A 17,230-nucleotide genomic window follows, 5' to 3' on the forward strand; every position below is an offset into this window, starting at 1 on the left:
TCAGACTGTTTTTATTCTTTTATGACCATTTATTTTTGTAGCATACTTAGGAAGACTGTGTTTTTGTATTCAAGAGAAGCACATATATGTTTAGAAAATAATTTCTGTGGTATGGCCAGGCAGAAACTTGCCATGAAATGAGGATCCTGAAATGATTCAACAAAGGACTCAAAATTTCTTGAACTTGCTAGCATGAAGAGATTTTGAAACTGGTTCCACTACAAGCTGCACCCTCTGATACACTGGTAATTTTTCACCACGAGAAAAGATTGTTAGCTATAAGAGAATGTCCCACTTTTTCTGTGTCCTTTTTTTGTACCACTACCTTGACACAAGAGCAGTATCAGGAAAAACAGGAATGCCAGAAAATGCTACACTTCTATTATCGTTGTACACGCATTTTTGGTCTTGAAAACTAAGGGGTATTGCAAGGTGTGTCCTGGATGGACCACAGAAATTTTCACCCAGAACAGTCACTGTTTACGGATCCAGCGTTTCTGAAACTCCTACACACCGAGTTTTACTGATTGTCTTGGAAACACACCACAAACCTGGCCAAGCCCGGGGAACACGCAACACCGACGCTGTGTATTTCCCCGGGAGACCTTTTCCCCTGCTCCGCTCACGGCTCCCGTGTCGCCTGGCTTCGGCCAGCTGCAGAACCTCCCTGAGAACCCCCGGCGCTACCAGCAGGCAGCTGCGGCAGCGAGCGCCGAGGCTGCTGCCGAGAGCAGTCCGGCAGCGCGGCTCAGCGCCATTTCAGCGAGGAAACGGTTAAAGAGCCGAGTGTTCCCCGTGCCCGGGAGGCAGCCTTTGTGTGCAACGCTGGCAGGGGCTCAGTCTGGGCTGGAGGTTTGTTTTAGTTGGGGGAGGGGGCAGAGGAGAAGGGACGCTCTGACTTCTCCGGTCTGTCTCCTTCCTTTCCCTGATCTCGCGGAGGTGGAGATTTTCGATCCCACCCAGCCAGACGCGGGCAGGAGGATCTCCCCGGCGAGGCTGCCCCGGGAGCAGCCGCCCAGAGCGGACTCTCGGCAGCGGCCGCAGCGTGCGGGCGAGGGGAGCCCAGCGGGGAACGCTCGCCGGGGGTGAGTGCGGCGGGACCGGCGGCCGGGCCGGGCGGGAGACCCTGCCCCTGCCCGGAGCCGCCGGGCACCTTCTGCGCTTCTCCACAACGCTCCGGGTAAGGGTTAGGCGACGGTGGGGCACCTCCGTGTGCGGGGGGTGTGTGGGTGGGGGTGTGTGTGAGCCAGGGAGAGAGAACCAGAGGCAGGAACAAGGCAGCTTGGGATAACTGTTATTAAATAAAGTTCAACAATATCTAGATCTTGTCAGATGCTCTGTGTAGCACTGATTCGCCAGGCGCACGCTGGAATGGGTCTTCTGATAGGGTTGGAAGCGGAGGACGTTCTCCTTCGTGTTAGAGGAAGAAATTCAAGGCAGTTGCCCCAGCAGCGAAGAGCGCTCGCTGGCTGTGCCGGAGCGGGAGGCAGCCGGGGGAAATTCCTCTTGCTGGCACTATTTCTTTCAGCGCTTTCGTGCCCTGGTGAAGTTTATTTGCTCCTGTTGACATCTCGGCTGCCTTTTGGGCAGATTTACCACCGTTAACGTTTTGGCTCGTCTGTAATACTTCGAGCGGTTTCGTGTCCAACAGCGTGGTCTCTTCTCGTGAATGGGAATTTTTCTGGCTTGCCACCCCAGGCGAGTTAGGCGTTTTGTTCCCCGCGTCTGCGGCCGCTCCGGCAGTGGGGCAGGAGCGCAGGCACAGCACGCACATGGGGCCTCCAGTCACACGGCCACCTCGCAGGCTCCACGTATTCAGAGTACATGTGAAGGAGAATGCTAGATTACGTTCTTACAAAATGTTATTACGGATGTTAGTATGTTATTTAACATGAGGCAGTTTACACGTTACGTTCTGTAACAATATAAATACGTCAAAAATACGCACGGAGGAATGAAGGACTGTCAGAAATCCATAACAAAATATCATTAGTAATGATTATATTAGAAGTTTTCTAGTTTTGCTTCTTACAGAAAAGTTTCTTCCAGGAGAGGAAAGAGATGGTAACTGGCAATTTTGTTCCTAGCTTTGCATGCTGGCTGCATGACTGCCATGCTACCACCATGTTCATACGATATATGTATCAAATTTTCACAAGAAAACATCATTAAATAAGGAGGATACTAATATCAGCACTAAAGCATAAGGCTGTGGGTTCTGTTCATAACTCTAGCACACTTAGTTGGGCAAGTATGAACTTGGAGAAGTCATTTAAACCATTAGTAATTCAGTTTTTCCATTTGTAAATTGGGGAACCATAGTCATAGTACATAGTGAAAGTATTAATACTTGCCTGAAAAGAGTTACAGTCAAATATACCTGTTGTTTCTGATATGATTTAGAAACCTAAATTGAAAGCACTTACATCATGCAAACTCTTGCAAACTGCCCTGAGATACCAGAATAACAGGAATTTAATAAAGAAGGATTTACTATTTAGTATACCAAACTTTAAAATTGAGTGCATAGGAACTCACAGTTGGTCAGAGCCTCGTCTCAAATACACCGATATAAAACACTGTAAACGTGGATCCCTGGTCTGTGAGGGACAGCACTCCACATGCCAGACAGGAATACTCAGGTTAATGTTGCATTTGGTGCTGTGTACAGATAGGTACACCATACTTCTACAGACCACACACAACAGAAGAGGGTAATAGTAGTAAATATTTATCCTGTGGCTGTGTCCAGAAGCACTAACAGTAAATTGTCTCCCACATTCTTTCTCTGGTAAATTTCTGTCTATAAACTCTGACTTAATAGCCCCACAGGGAATGAAATTAGTATTAATTTCTTTAAAAGGATCCTTCCACATCCTTCATGTGAGTCCCTAGAAATCAGAAAGTTATAAATACTTGACTTTCTACTCTTCTTTTGGCAGCACTGCAGCACTTTGTCTTGTTTTGCAGATACGAGCCATGTAAAAAAAATCTATATCTTAAATTAAACTGAGGCTTCAAGGAAATGGACTTGAGTGGCCTCCTTGGTTTCAGTGGAGGCGTAGCATCTATACTCCCTGTGGCAGTGAGGCAGCTCTGGGGGTGACACATAGGCAGTCGTGCTTACTGAGGCAGAATGCTATGATGCTTCCTTTCCCGTCTGGAAGTGTCATGAAGTATTGCTTATAATACTAAATCAAGTATTTTTTAAATCCTTAAGAGAGCTTAAATTTTTATAATTAGCTTTGCTGTGGCTAAGTACTGAATGTGAGTTGCAATGACATTCAGGAATCAAATGACACACAAAGTTTGAAGGGTTTTCCTAGCCAGGGGTCTACCCTGAGACTGTAAGTCTTCCTCCTAATACTTAGGGACTTTGGATCCGGTCCAAAATTTTATTTGAAATCCATGTATTTTCAGTCTTCATTTGAAATCCAGGTAATTATAAAGTCTGAGAAAAATAATATAAAGCCTCATTGTTGCCATATGTCAAAAATACTCAGAAAAATAAGAAATTTACTACCTTTAATTATTAATGCAGTGCTGTTATCTTACTTTTTTGAAGAAAAAATAGTAACTTTGATTTTAGCTAAAATATCGTTCAGCAGTCTCCAAGGCCTCCCTTTGCTGGTACATTTTTCTTGCAAGACTATATTTTAAAACAGAACTTCATCCACCATATTTTTTCCATTCATATACAAATTCTGTCTCAAACTAAAAGAGTTTTGCAGGATCTCATTTGTATAAGCTATAAATTACTTGTGGAATTTTTTGTGTTTGCATTTTGTCAGACAGTTAATGTGGGTAATCTAGATTCCAGAGGAGCACAGTGATTATAAACGGGTGTTTATACGTAAGTGTCATAGAAACTGTACATTCAGATACCCTTTCTAAGTGAGAAACCGGGTGTGTTAGTCTACCTGTTGCACTTATTCTGTGTTTCTTTCTTCTTATTTTGTTGTTGCTTGTTGTTTCTCTCTGCAGGTGAGGAAGTGAGAAGTATCTTGCTGAAATACCGAAAAAACGCGGTCTCACTGAATTTGCTCTTTTTTTGGGACTTCAGGATGGAAGCCTTGTGTTTGAGAGTTTCCTTGCTGCTGCTGGTTCCAGGATTTGTCCTCAGTGACAGCTCTGACAGATATGCTGCCAATCGGAGTGACTTGGGAAACTACCTTTCCACTTTCTCAGGGATCGAATCCAGCATCCTCCTCACCACCAGACAGCCCCTGGTGTCCAACCAAACTGTCAAGTGCTCCCAGCAGACTAAGATTGCTGAAACTTTTAAATACATTAACACGGTGGTATCTTGTGCTATTTTCATCGTTGGAATGGTTGGGAATGCAACGCTGCTGAGGATCATTTACCAGAACAAGTGTATGAGGAATGGCCCGAATGCACTGATAGCCAGTCTGGCACTGGGAGACCTTATCTATATTGTCATTGATATTCCTATCATTGTGTACAAGGTAGGATGCCACAACCATACATTCTAATTGTAGTTTCCTTAAAAGTACACTGTCTGTTTTTCTAAGAAGTGCTCTTTTGTCGACGAATAGTCCACTTCATTAAAAATACAACTCCTTTTTGTTCTACAACAAAAACCTTGCTCTTAGGTCTCTCTTCTGCAAAGAAAAAGTGTACCTGCTTTTAAAGATGATGTAGCTCTTAGCTCTTAGCCAAAGCGCGGCCTTGGGCATTTCACAGGAACTCTTCATTTATTATAGCAAAAGAATTTATGAGGGAAGACTTTTTATAAGCTGTTCTCCTCCTTCATGGACATACAGAATTGGACTAGTAGCTATTTTTGGAATATCCTGTCCTAACCTTATGTTTTTACAGAAAATACTCTCTGTGATCTGCAGACTTCATGTTGTGACTTTGCAGAGAGAGACGATGTCAGTTAAGTTGAACGTTAGGGTTTTAATTTAATATTCTTTAATAGCAGATTCTCAAAATTATTCCAGAGTTAGTAAAATCAATTATACCACAGAACATTTTAAAAATATTAAATTTCATCTGGATTTGTCAAAGTATGAAAAGGATCCTCAGCAATTCTTTAATCTGGTATAAAGTTATCCTGTCCCAGTTTTTTTTATTTTCTATTTCACTTAAACAAAGCCATAAAGCAGTACTTTTTCTGATGCAATGCATGTTTACTAATCTAACTTGCATGATTTCAGGACAGGCTTGAATGAACAGAACTGAGTCCTTTTTTAATATAGCTCGCTGATACTAACTTATCTCAGAAAATCATCAAGGAATTTTGTAGCTTCTACCTGTATCTTTGAGGATTGTATACAGGTGCATAGCTGACAGGATATTATCATTTTTCTTTCTTTTCTCAGTAAAAACTTAAGGTGTTTCTGTTAGTAAATAAAACACCAAGTAATATAATGAAGAAAACCCATTTCTCACAATTTTGGCCCTCAAAGACTCCAGAGACTTAACTTTTATTTACATATGCTTTAAACAAAACCTTTTAATGCATAACTTTTTAAGAACTAATGTCCTGTGGTTTCAAATTGGATTTTAAAACTAAAGAAACAGTGAATTGAAAAGATGTATTTTGTATCTATATAACTATTAACATCATAACTATTGACCTGCATTACAATGCAGGTATTGATAGGACAGGATCATAAACATTTGAATTCATTAATAGATTTATAATATGTATATGTGCATACATTACATTTGCTCAGAGGCATATTATCTACAGTAAAATGTACTACCTGGTTTTGGTCTTCCAGTAGCATGAATTACAGAGAAGTCTTTTAACTTTATCTGGTTTTAATATGATATCAATTTGGAAATAGGATAAAAGCTGTTAATAATAATGCATGTGACTTAATGGAAATTCTGGTTTCCACTTTTCAATATTCTACCTGGAAAATTAAATAATCAATTTGTTGATAAGATAGCAGATATCTGTAGAGTATTTTGGATTAACAAGTTGATGAGAAAGATTAGCCTCTGCCTGTTTTGGGATTCACCTGTCTTCCATAGCTGTGTGGATGTCTACTGGGACATGGGATTGGGGTTCTGCATGTTTTAGTTATTCTTAGTGAACTGGGCTCATAGCCTGGACTGCATCTCCCATGATGCATTACAGTGTCCTCCCTGGTAAATTATCCTGATGTCTTTAGGAATAATTTCTAAGGCAGTGTTCTTACTTCTAGTGGTATTCCTGATAAGAAATTTTAAGGAAAAATTGCATGTGTTTTTTTTCAGAGCTGAATTTGGGAAAGAACAGGTATTTTTATGACACAATTTTTTTCTAACCTTTTAAGAGCTCTGCTGCTTCTTCACAAACAGGAACGGAAATCTGGAATTAATTTTGCCTTTCAGAATTGCCTTTTGATGGTCTTCTGAAAATTTATAAGCATAATTCTAGTTTTTAGTAATTTTTTGAATGTTTTTTGTTGTATAAAGTTAGCTGCAGGTATTCTGACACAGGGAAGCATTTATGGCATTTATAAGGGAGCTCTAGTACTTCTGATAAGAAATTCTATTATTACTTATAATCTATTCTTCATGTAAACCATTCAGTAATATGTCTGCTTACATTAGGAGTTGATTTTAAAGTTTGTTAAATGGCATTCTTGCCTTGTATCAGTAGGGATCCTAAAATCTGTGGCACCATTTAGCTCTTCTTTTTGAGTGACAGTATGAAGGGTGGCCACTGGAAATATCACAATTTGAGAGTGGAAGTGATCATTTTTTAAGGAAACAAATTAAAGTGGTTTTATTTTTGTTTTAAAGTTTAAATTTTTAAGTATTTTATACACTTAGTTCTAAACTTTATTTTAAAGATTCTTTTAGCTTAAGAGTCACCTCACACTGAACCATGTATTAGTATCCTTTATAAACAAATGGTGTCAAACAGTTAATACCTTATAGGTCAGATCTTCATTTTTAGGAGGACCAAACAGCTCTGAAATCGGAATTAGAATAAACAAGCATTCATCCGCATATTAAAATAACCAATTGTACAGTATTAAGATGGCCACATCATATAGAACAATATTTGTAATACTATGTAATCATAATGTAATATCAGAAATAGGTATAATCACTTTCCTGAAACATAAGGTAACCTTAGCTATTTTGAAACTACTTTCAAAAGAGAAGCAGGTAATGTTACTAATATTCAAATCCATTTTACAAATCCTTAGAAAGAAGCAGCTATAAGATTATAGTAATTGAAAATGTAAGGTTCCAGGAGAACTGAGTCCATCATTCTGTTATGCATTTACACAATTAACAAAGACGTGATACTGGAAAAAAAAAAAAGAAACTATGTAATTTATGTCAGCTGAAGATATGGTCACAGGTTTTTGACATTTTTATCCCTTCTTCACCATACAGTAGGCTCAAAAATTCCTTCTTACTTTCTCCAATTACTATAATTACGAAGTGTATTCCCCTTAGCAATTTGTTAAATGGATTGAGAAGTGAGTAATATTCACTAGCTTCCTTTGAAGATATTAAAGGCCCATTACACTTAATTACTGCTAGTATATCCACTTGTAGTATCAAATCAATATTAAAAATTGTAAAAAATTGAGTTTTAGAGGAAGAGTGCCAGTTATAAATCCAGCCTTCATAGACGGAACTAAGACAATTTCACTTTCAATCAATCACATTTATAGGACGTGGAGTCAAATAGTTTCATCTTTACCCAAAACATACCCATCTCATACATTCAAGATTTCAAAGCCTAAAGCCTCTGAATTAGTAAGAATGACTTATTTGCAGTGAAAAGAAGATTGGGAAATAAAACTTCAGTGTTTTATGCTGCTGCAGATGTGGGGCTAAGGCACTGGAGATAGGTTTCATACCTCCTTTTCTAGTATCAGGTGGCACAGGACGTAGCTGAAAGCTGCTGCATCACCTGCATTACCTATCACTGCTATGAGTATTTGTAGCAAATAGGCTAAGTTTGGATGCAATGCACACAAACTTTAGAGAACTGCTTTCCATAAAGAAACTAGACAGTTTTCTAATGCTATACATAGAGGCAGGAGCAGAATATCCATAGCACCCCGATTGCTTTGGCTGTGCTAAAGCTCTGGAAAGCCCTCACAGCTGCTGCTGCTGCTGGTGTCGTTGGCTAAAATTTAGCAGAGCCACAGCAAGAACAACAGGTTCTCTCCACAGAAAAAGCTATCCACAGCTCTTTCCTGAGCTCATGGAGCTAGAAACACTCTAGACCAAGGCTCTCACCTTTGGAATGGCAAAATTCAGTTTTAACAATGTTATTGGGAAGTTCTGAGCTTCCAATTTTAGGCAATTTAGAGAAAAATGTTTAAATGACTTCTATTTATTGAAAACTGACCTACATAGGATTGACATAAATTATATTGCCTTACATCTTAATATGCTTAACTCCTTAAACCATTAGTTTATGAAGAAGTAGATAAAGCAAATTAACCAGCTTTTAACCTGTTTCTTTAAATGTGAACAACAAACACTTTCCTATTTATTTTACGGTATAAAGTGCAAGACATCTACCCAGAAAACAAGCAAGAGTGTCCACTGCTCAAACAGCTCAAGAAGATGATGTTTTCTTTAATAAACTAAACTTTTTTTGTTAGTAAATTGGTATTCATGCTTACCTTAGTTGCAATCTAAATCTGAGTAGTCCACCTTGAATATTATGAGGCTAAATATACAAGCTAGCTGGCAGTAAGCAGCAAACATCTTCAGCCATTTTGTCTCCAGTAAAGGAACACTCAGCTAAGACATTTCTAGTCATGGATGTTTTCCAACATCAGAGCAAATGTATAAGTTTTAGACCAATCCCTTCTTAATCACAAATTATTTGGCATATCTGCTTACCTTTACTGACAGAATTAATATTATACATAAGCAGAGATGACAGTTAAACACATTGGGACTGATCCTGTAGGCTAACAGAGCAAGTGACATCCCCAATAGTTATAGTTTTGTGCCACAGCAGTGTAAGGCCAAGCCCACAGCATATAAAGTTAAGTGTACTTAGAAAAGACACACCCCTTTAAAAGCAAAATTTGTCATATGCATGGCGTATATTTCTCAGTGAAGTGCCAACACCAGTAGGAATTTCTGGGGCCACCAGTTTAACAACTGCATTCTGGCTTTCACTGAGTTCTCATCAGTGATTCCAAGAAGCAATGCATTGGTAGCCCAGTGTGATGCAGAAATCCATATAACTTGCTCAGAACATGACCTATTATTTGGGTGTATGTCTCCATGTAGTGATCATACATAAAAGAAATCTACAGGTAACACAGGAACTGATCGCCGAGTCCTGAAAGCAGAAGTTACCCAAAATGGAACAGGGAAGGGAAGTCCATCAGGAACCCATTCTTTCCATTTACAGACTACAGCTTCCCAGCAGAAAGTGTTTAATGTGCATACCAGGGTAGGAGTTAAGGAAGAGATTTTATATTCTAGGTCTTAATTCAAGATGCACTCTGCCTTTAACTAATGGTTGTGTTTGGAGGGCGATAGGATCTATGTTTCCTTCAAAGCACAGGCAGCTCCTCCTTCAGTTTCACATCTCATGCCTGCCTTGCTGTTCTGTGGATTTGTAATTCTGTACAGTACCTAGAAACTCTAGGTTTAACAGAATATTTTAGTATGTTTGCTATCTGTATTTTTCAATCAGACAAACTCTACAGATAGCAAGGAATTGTTTTGATTGTGCGTATCCAGGGTTTACCAGTTCTGCAGTAATTTCTTAGCAAGCCTGTCACTCTCTTTAGCAATACACAAAAGAAAATACAGCTGGAAGAATAACAAAAGCAATATTTTGCCCAGGGATTGAAAAAAATGCTTTTCAATAAATTACCACGCACAGAAGCACACTTTGCAGCTCATTTCCCTGAAGAAGAGCAGCACTGCTTGAGAAACAGTCTACCTGGAAGGATGGGAAGTTAGCCAACACCACGAAACAACAACAAAAAGAAACTAATCCTACTTTGTAAACAGCAAAAAATACCACAGAAGAGATATCTAGTGTTGTTAGGAATGCCCTACCGCTAAGTAGATTTTTGTAATAAACATTTTAACAAGAACGTAAAACTTAGGATTTATTTTTTATCAGTTAGTTGAGACAGAATGTTCTGCTTCAGAAACAGGGTATTTGTTTTCTTACCTTTCAGGATCTCTTAAATTATAATCTGTTTTCTCTTGTGTTAAAAATATACATTCCCTCCCAGAGCTGCCTAACCAGGACAAAAAGAATGCAGGCATTCATGAAATGGCATGAGACCCTCTGCTGCCTCCACCTTTACTCAGCTGGGCAAAGATGAGCAAAATAGCAGAAAAAGCTGCGGTAGGGCAATTCAGAGGAAAAAATGTCTTTGATGGTTCTCGTCAGTCCCCACATAAGCTTTCTTCCTTCCAGAAAAAAGCACAGTCAGTCTTTATTCCACCCAAAGTGGGAAAAAGACAGTTCTTGGTTGTAGCAAAATTAGGAATGTATTTCCTGCAAAGAATGGTTGAAGAGATGCAGTGTACCTTCTCTACCATGACAGTATCGCAAATCTGAGCGTAAGGAAAAAACCCAAGTGATACCAAAGTTAGCAGAAGTTCGAACTATCATGTCACTATGATATACTCAATATTGGTCGTGCCCTGCATTATAAACGTTAGCCTTGTTCTTTGTTCTCTGCTTTTCCTTTACTCACTGTCCTGCCCAAAGTTAAGATTTTTCACTCCAGCAGCGGGAAGGGAAGGAATACCTAGAGACAGGCTGTGTTCTCTCTCCTTCACCCTTACAGCTCTCCCTCTTTCCAGTAAAGTGATGGAGCACAGCTGAGTTACGTATGTGGGATGAGCATCCCAGGCAAGAAATAGATGAGGATTGTCCTGCAATGCAATTCTCTCTTGCACATATGGGTTGTAGGAAGAAGAAAAAGGCTTGAGAACATGCAGTGAATTCTTGTCTTATGAAGTTTCATGGGGACAGAAGGGTCCCAGCTGAGTCACTGAATCAAAATATTATAATCAAAATACCACAAGCAGGAGACTCAATCCACCCTTCTTCCTAACTAACCAGTCTTACAGATCAGAGACAGGAGGAACACTTCAGTCAGAATCATAATCTTTTGTCACTTAATGCAGTCAGCTCAGTGGTATAGACCTTGGACACTTCCTTGTTCAGTCAGATTTCGCCTGGATTCCAACCAAAACACCAGGTACCATATCTGGCCCATGCCTTGCAGCACACAAGGGCATACATCATTATAGAACACAGTTTAAGACAGAGCTTTACCAAGACAGCTCAATGTCTCCCAGAGGAAACCAGCCTTAAAAAACAAAGAAAAACCCAAGTGTGCTGATCTAACACAAACAGAGGAATTTATTGTCTTTCATTCTGGGCTGTGTTGCAAGGAAATTAAATCACCCCAGAATACACTGCTTTTGTAACTCCTACTCCACAGGTAGGAGATGCTGGTCACTTATACTACTAGACATTATCTACACAAACTGAAATCTGCTGGTTTGGTCCCTTTCTCCATTACTGCACAAGTGTAACAGAAATAATGGAATAAGGAAGGTATTTCCGTTTGTCCTGTTGAAGACAGAGCAGAAACTCTGACTGGGTTCTGCCACAGTTGTTCCACTGGTATCACTGAACACTTAAACGCCATGAAACTCAGGAGAGTATCCTGCTTGGGGGCGGCATGAGGGGCAAGCACTATCTGTATGAAACACAGGTCAGTTTCTGCGAAACAGAAACTTGTGTGTCAGCACAACAACGGTCCTAAGTGGATATTGGAAGAGGAAGCCCTAGAGCACTAGGATGAGATCAGAGCAGGAAAAAGCAGGTATGGAACCTTTGCTTTCATCCTCAATGCCATGTGGCAGAGAGAGAGACGACCTCCTGACGTGTAGTTGTTGAACCGAAGGAGTTTTTATAGCGCAGCTCAGAGCCAGTTCATATCCAGCACCTAACCCAGTCCATCTATTTTGGGCAGAGCTCCAGGGTCATCATCTGCCTGTAAACACACAGTATCAGCCTAGTATTAGATAAACACTGTGGATGCACATGAGCATGTACTGATGAATACTCATGTGGTTGGATTATAATATTCTCTTTTTTAGACTATATAAAATGCTTGGGATGCGCAGTGGCACTTTATCTATGTTTTGTACATCAGCTAGCATACTAATGGAGGTTAGAAAATAGCAACAGCAGTAGAAGAAAATCAACTGAGTGACGTTTAAAAATGATTGCAAAGGAATGTTCTCAGAGCTGCTGTCTTGTTTGTTTCAAGCTGCAGTGTCAGGACAGAGAGGCCATATAAAGCAGCAGAGCAGGGGAGATGCTCAAGGAAACAAGAAAACTGTGGCTGTCTGGTCACTCTGCTGAGGTTTTTTAAGACCAACAATAGATCCTTGAAATTTTGGTTTCTGATTTCAGTGTAAAAATATGCTTTGACTACACTCTTTTCTAGTTCAAGGATTGCACCACAGTTTAACTGTATGCAATACGCCTAAGCTGCAAACTGCTTGGGGGGGAAAGTGCTTTTCCTTTGCCGCATGTCCTGTTTTGAAACCTCAGAGATTTTGTGAGTGGGTTTGCAAAAGCACAATACCTTTGACCAACTCATAGAGAACTGGGATCCAACTTGGGATAAACAGCCTGATTCCTCCCATCCTTGTGCCTTGAGAAAAAATGTAATCTGCTAAAATTTTATACTCACTTTGTTTGGATATTAAAACATGCAAAAATACTGGAAGAGCAGAGCCAGTATTCCCAGTTCTTATATTGTACCTAAGTATATCAGGATTAATTAAATTAAATTCCTGGGCTCATTTTTTAATACAAATTAAATGTATTATTTCCCTCTGAAGTTTCTGTACCCTGCTAGGGCAGAAGAGAGGGCAATGGACTTGTTTTGATGTGAAATTAGTAAAACTAAAGACAGGATCAGATTTGTCAACTAAAAATATCTGCAGAAGAAAAAACTGGCACCTGATCCAAAGGAAATAATGAATACATAGCTGATGTGCAACGATAATGGAGTTTACCCACAGAAATTATTGCAAAGTTAATCTTAAAAAGGAAATAACTTAATTCTGATCTCAGTGATTTTGATTAAAATCAACTTGAAAAGAATGTCTAATGATTTGGTACTGATGTTACTTCAATTAGCGGAAAAGTGCAAGAAACAAAAGGAATAAAATACTTTTAATCTTAAAAAAGGAGAGCTTCCCGGGGTGTGGGGAAGATGTGTACATGCTGGAACCATGATAAATCTTGCCTGTGAGGAGTAACGAGTTAGTGAAGCTTTTTCAAGTACAACACTTTTCTTTTTGAAGCTAATATTTGCCTTGTAGTAACAGAGTTTCACAGTCACTACAAAGTGCTTGTTATTTCTGTTGCTGGATATATGCTACAGCCACAGTGAGTGCACATAAATGAATAGGTGGCTATCTTTCAGTTGCCTTTTAAAGTGTGATGTATAATGATAAATCACTTTTGGGGCTCTGGTTGGAACAGGGGATTGACAAAGACCTGCTAGGGCCTCTTTTCCCTCGCAGTGCCATTTATAATTTAGCTTTCACCCAGTGGTGCCTGAAAACTATTCTGATTTTACCCAAACCCAGACAAGAGTCTGGAGCTGAAATTCCATGTAACTACAACTGGTTGGAGAATTACCACAGATTCTGGTCGCCCATTTTTTTCCCAATATTTTTTCTGCAGCCCCAACATAAACTAAAGCCTCACACAAAAGTTCTAGGGAAAAGGCAAAAATACACCCTGCAAACATATTGCGAATCTATCTGGAAAATAATTCTGCTGGAGCTTGCAATGTATTTCATTCAGTCTATAAATACAGATAAAATCAGAAGAACTAATCAAGAGCTTGCAGGTATAATTTCATTACCTTTGTTACTGAAGGTACTGACAATAAATAGTTCAATCACTAATCCTAGTGATCCATTCCCTAGTGTTCTGGCACAAGGGGGATTTGCTTTCATCAGATATGGTTGTCCTAAACTGGAATACCATTGCAAAGGTGCGTGCATTTTCTCCGCTGTTTCTCTGCTTAATGGTAAATAAGATACTCAGCTCTCCTTGAAGAAGGCAAGAGTGCTCAATATGCTGGAAAACACACAGCAACATATAATAACAGGACAAGAGCAAATGGAACCACATTTATATGACATTCTAACACTCTCAAGAAACAGGGAGTAGATGAACTTGGATTGATCCTATAGCTTATGTTGAGAAATCTCATTTTAATATTCCGCTGAAGAGACAAAATAATCCAGTAAAAAACTACAATGCCTAACAGATAACGGCTTTCCTATTTAATGAGCAGTCATACACACACATTTTCTTCACAGTATTAACGCCCAATTGGCTGAAAGCTACGAATTACTAAAATCTGTCTTGAAATACAAGTAATCAAATGACAATATGAATATGGTCCTAGAGAGACACAGGCAGCATGTAGTACATAGCTATTTCCAGCATTTTTGAGTTATTATTTGGGGAAAAAAAAGCACCAGTAATTTAGCATTGTGATGAATTGCTATAAAAAAGAGAGTATGTTAAAAAGCCAGGTCAGGACTGACTATAAAGAGAAGATGAATTCCTACAAATCTGACATTCAGTGATAAACCATCCTGTACTCTGCAGCAAAATGCTCTGAAAAACTCATGCTGTGAAAAAAACAGAAAGTTAACTCCTACCTTAACTGAGATAAAGACAGATGTGAATTTTAACTCCCCATAGTTAACATTTATATTGTTAAAGGTAGCGATTATTACGAAGTTTCAATTTAACAGTAATTTAAATAGAAATTAAATGTTTACTTTGAATACCACAGTCCTGAGCTACAACCAAAACTTGTTTTTCTAATTCTGCAGAGAGAATCCACCCACTCTTACTATATGAGTGTGTTCCAGAGCCGAAGTGTCTACTCAAAAATTTTTCTAGTCCTTGTGGTTGCAAAGATAACTCTCAAAACATGAACTGACTGTAAGCAAAGAATCACAGAATCACAGAAACGTAGGGGTTGGAAGCGACCTCTGTGGGTCATTTAGTCCAATCCCCCTGCCAAAGCAGGGTCACCTACAGCAGGCTGCACAGGACCACGTCTAGGCGGGTCTTGAGTATCTCCAGACAAGAATAATCCACTGACCCTCGGAGCAACCTGTTCCAGTGCTCCGTCACCCTCAGAGTGAAGAAGTTCTTCCTCGTGTTCAGATGGAACTTCCTGTGCTTCAGTTTGTGCCCGTTGCCCCTTGTCCTGTCGCTAGGCACCACTGAAAAGAGTCTGGCCTCATCCTCTTGACACCCACCCTTAAAAAATTTATGGACATTTATAAGATCACCTCTCAGCCTTCTCTTCTTCAGGCTAAACAAGCCCAGCTCTCTCAGCCTAGGAGAGATGCTCCAGTCCCCTCACCATCCTCGTAGCCCTCCTCTGGACTCTCTCCAGTAGCTCCTCATCTTTCTTGAACTGGGGAGCCCAGAACTGGACAGAGCACTCCAGATGGGGCCTCACTAGGGCAGAGTAGAGGGGAAGGAGAACCTCCCTCGACCTGCTGGCCACACTTCTCTTAATGCACCCCAGGATCCCATTGGCTTTCTTGGCACCCAGGGCACACTGCTGGCTCATGGTTAACCTGTCATTCACCAGCACACCCAGGTCCCTCTCCACAGAGCTGCTCTCCAGCAGGTCCGCCCCGAGCCTGTACTGGTGCATGGGGTTGTTCCTCCCCAGGTGCAGGACCCTGCACTTGCCCTTGTTGAATTTCATCAGGTTCCTCTGCGCCCACTTCTCCAGCCTGTCCAGGTCTCGCTGAATGGCAGCACAGCCTTCTGCCGAAGAATGAAGATGGCCTGACAGAACAGGTCTGCAAGAAAGTAAACTCTGAAAGCCACAATTAAAATTTCTGTTATTTTGATCATATTCCAAACAGTAAAATCTTCATTCAGTTTTAACTGTAAAAATGTTAAAAATATATGATTCATAGGTTGAGTTTATCATTGAAAGGACACAACTGATTTTTGCGTGGACTATGCAATGCTGTCAGTCCTTGCACATTTGTGCAGATGAACGTATGGTTCCTTGCCCTCTCCTTTCCATTTTGTGCTCTTCCAGGGACAGTTAGACTGTGGCACATCACACATACTGTATTTATTGGAAATGCTTGTTGTGCCACCAGTTTATCTCCATCTCATGCACTTGAAAGTAAAACTGTTGTGAAGTTTAAATCTATTTCAGTTCTATACAACAGTCCCAGGTCTGGATTTGACTGTCTTTAAAAATTCAGCAAAAGTAGGGTTTAGAAGCTTCCAGAAGCTTGGGTTTGGCTTATAGTTGTTACTCCATAATGTACATTTGCTACCTTCCTCTGGAGCAAATAAAAACATTTCCAAATTTAGGTGGTACCATAAAAATATTCTTTGTTCTAGCCTTTGTTCAGTAAGGCTTAATATAAATCCAGTGACTGCACAGTAGTAATAATTAGTTAATTATCCAGTAAGACAATAATTATTACTGCCTTTGAAAATGTGCCCCCTGTTTATATATGGGCTACAACATCCACCAGGATGTTGAAAAAGTAACATATCTGGCTCATGCACTTAATGCTTTCATTTCAAATCTAATGCTTTCTATTACACAACCTCTTTAACAGAAGTTGATAACAGCACAAGAACTGCTGGGCTGTATCACTCAAAGATCTTGTCTTACATCTAATACAGTATCCTACCTCTGACTCAGTAGCAGAGACTTAGGGAAGAAGATTTAAAAAGTGGTAGTGCAAGAGTGACACTTCACCTTCTGGTGAGAAGGTTTAGTGACCTCATTTTTCAAAAGAACTATTCATGGTGACTGTAAGATCCCTTTCTTGAGTGGAATCAGCTATGTTAGAGCTCAGTACTTTGTATGGACTTCATAAATTTTCACTTATTACACTTACTTATGTTGAATGTAATCTGCCATTTTACTTCCAGACACCCAGTAAAGGGAGATCTTCTGTGACTCTGCAGTCAGTATATCCTGAACAATTTCATATCCTGTATTTTGTATATATGCTTGTTCAAAGCCTTAACAGTTACAGCTAGAAAGATTACTGTTTACATGCTAATTATTCACAACTATTCGCATGAATAGTATGTATACATATTTGTTATGTAAATGCCTCCTTGGAAATACTAATCTAAACCCTAGCCACTCATCCACGCCTTTCCAAATGGATGTTTTTCTGTTGC

At 39.8% G+C, this 17,230-nt stretch overlaps 1 protein-coding gene across 2 annotated transcripts in view; it reads left to right on the forward strand.

Annotated features, from left to right (window-relative positions):
* Positions 1-860: 860 nt before the first annotated feature.
* EDNRA (endothelin receptor type A) overlaps positions 861-17,230 on the forward strand; it is a 31,805-nt gene continuing 15,435 nt past the window's right edge. Inside the window, exons 1-2 of one of the 2 annotated variants that reach the window (XM_075421094.1) lie at positions 861-1,180; positions 3,985-4,466. In XM_075421094.1, the coding sequence (XP_075277209.1) occupies positions 4,065-4,466 (402 nt within the window). In that variant the 5' untranslated portion in view covers positions 861-1,180; positions 3,985-4,064. The remainder of the gene's footprint in view (positions 1,181-3,984; positions 4,467-17,230) is intronic. The other variant, XM_075421095.1, reaches the window with a different exon arrangement.

Source organism: Opisthocomus hoazin, chromosome 5 (assembly GCF_030867145.1).
Source record: "Opisthocomus hoazin isolate bOpiHoa1 chromosome 5, bOpiHoa1.hap1, whole genome shotgun sequence".
NCBI classification, from domain to species: domain Eukaryota; kingdom Metazoa; phylum Chordata; class Aves; order Opisthocomiformes; family Opisthocomidae; genus Opisthocomus; species Opisthocomus hoazin.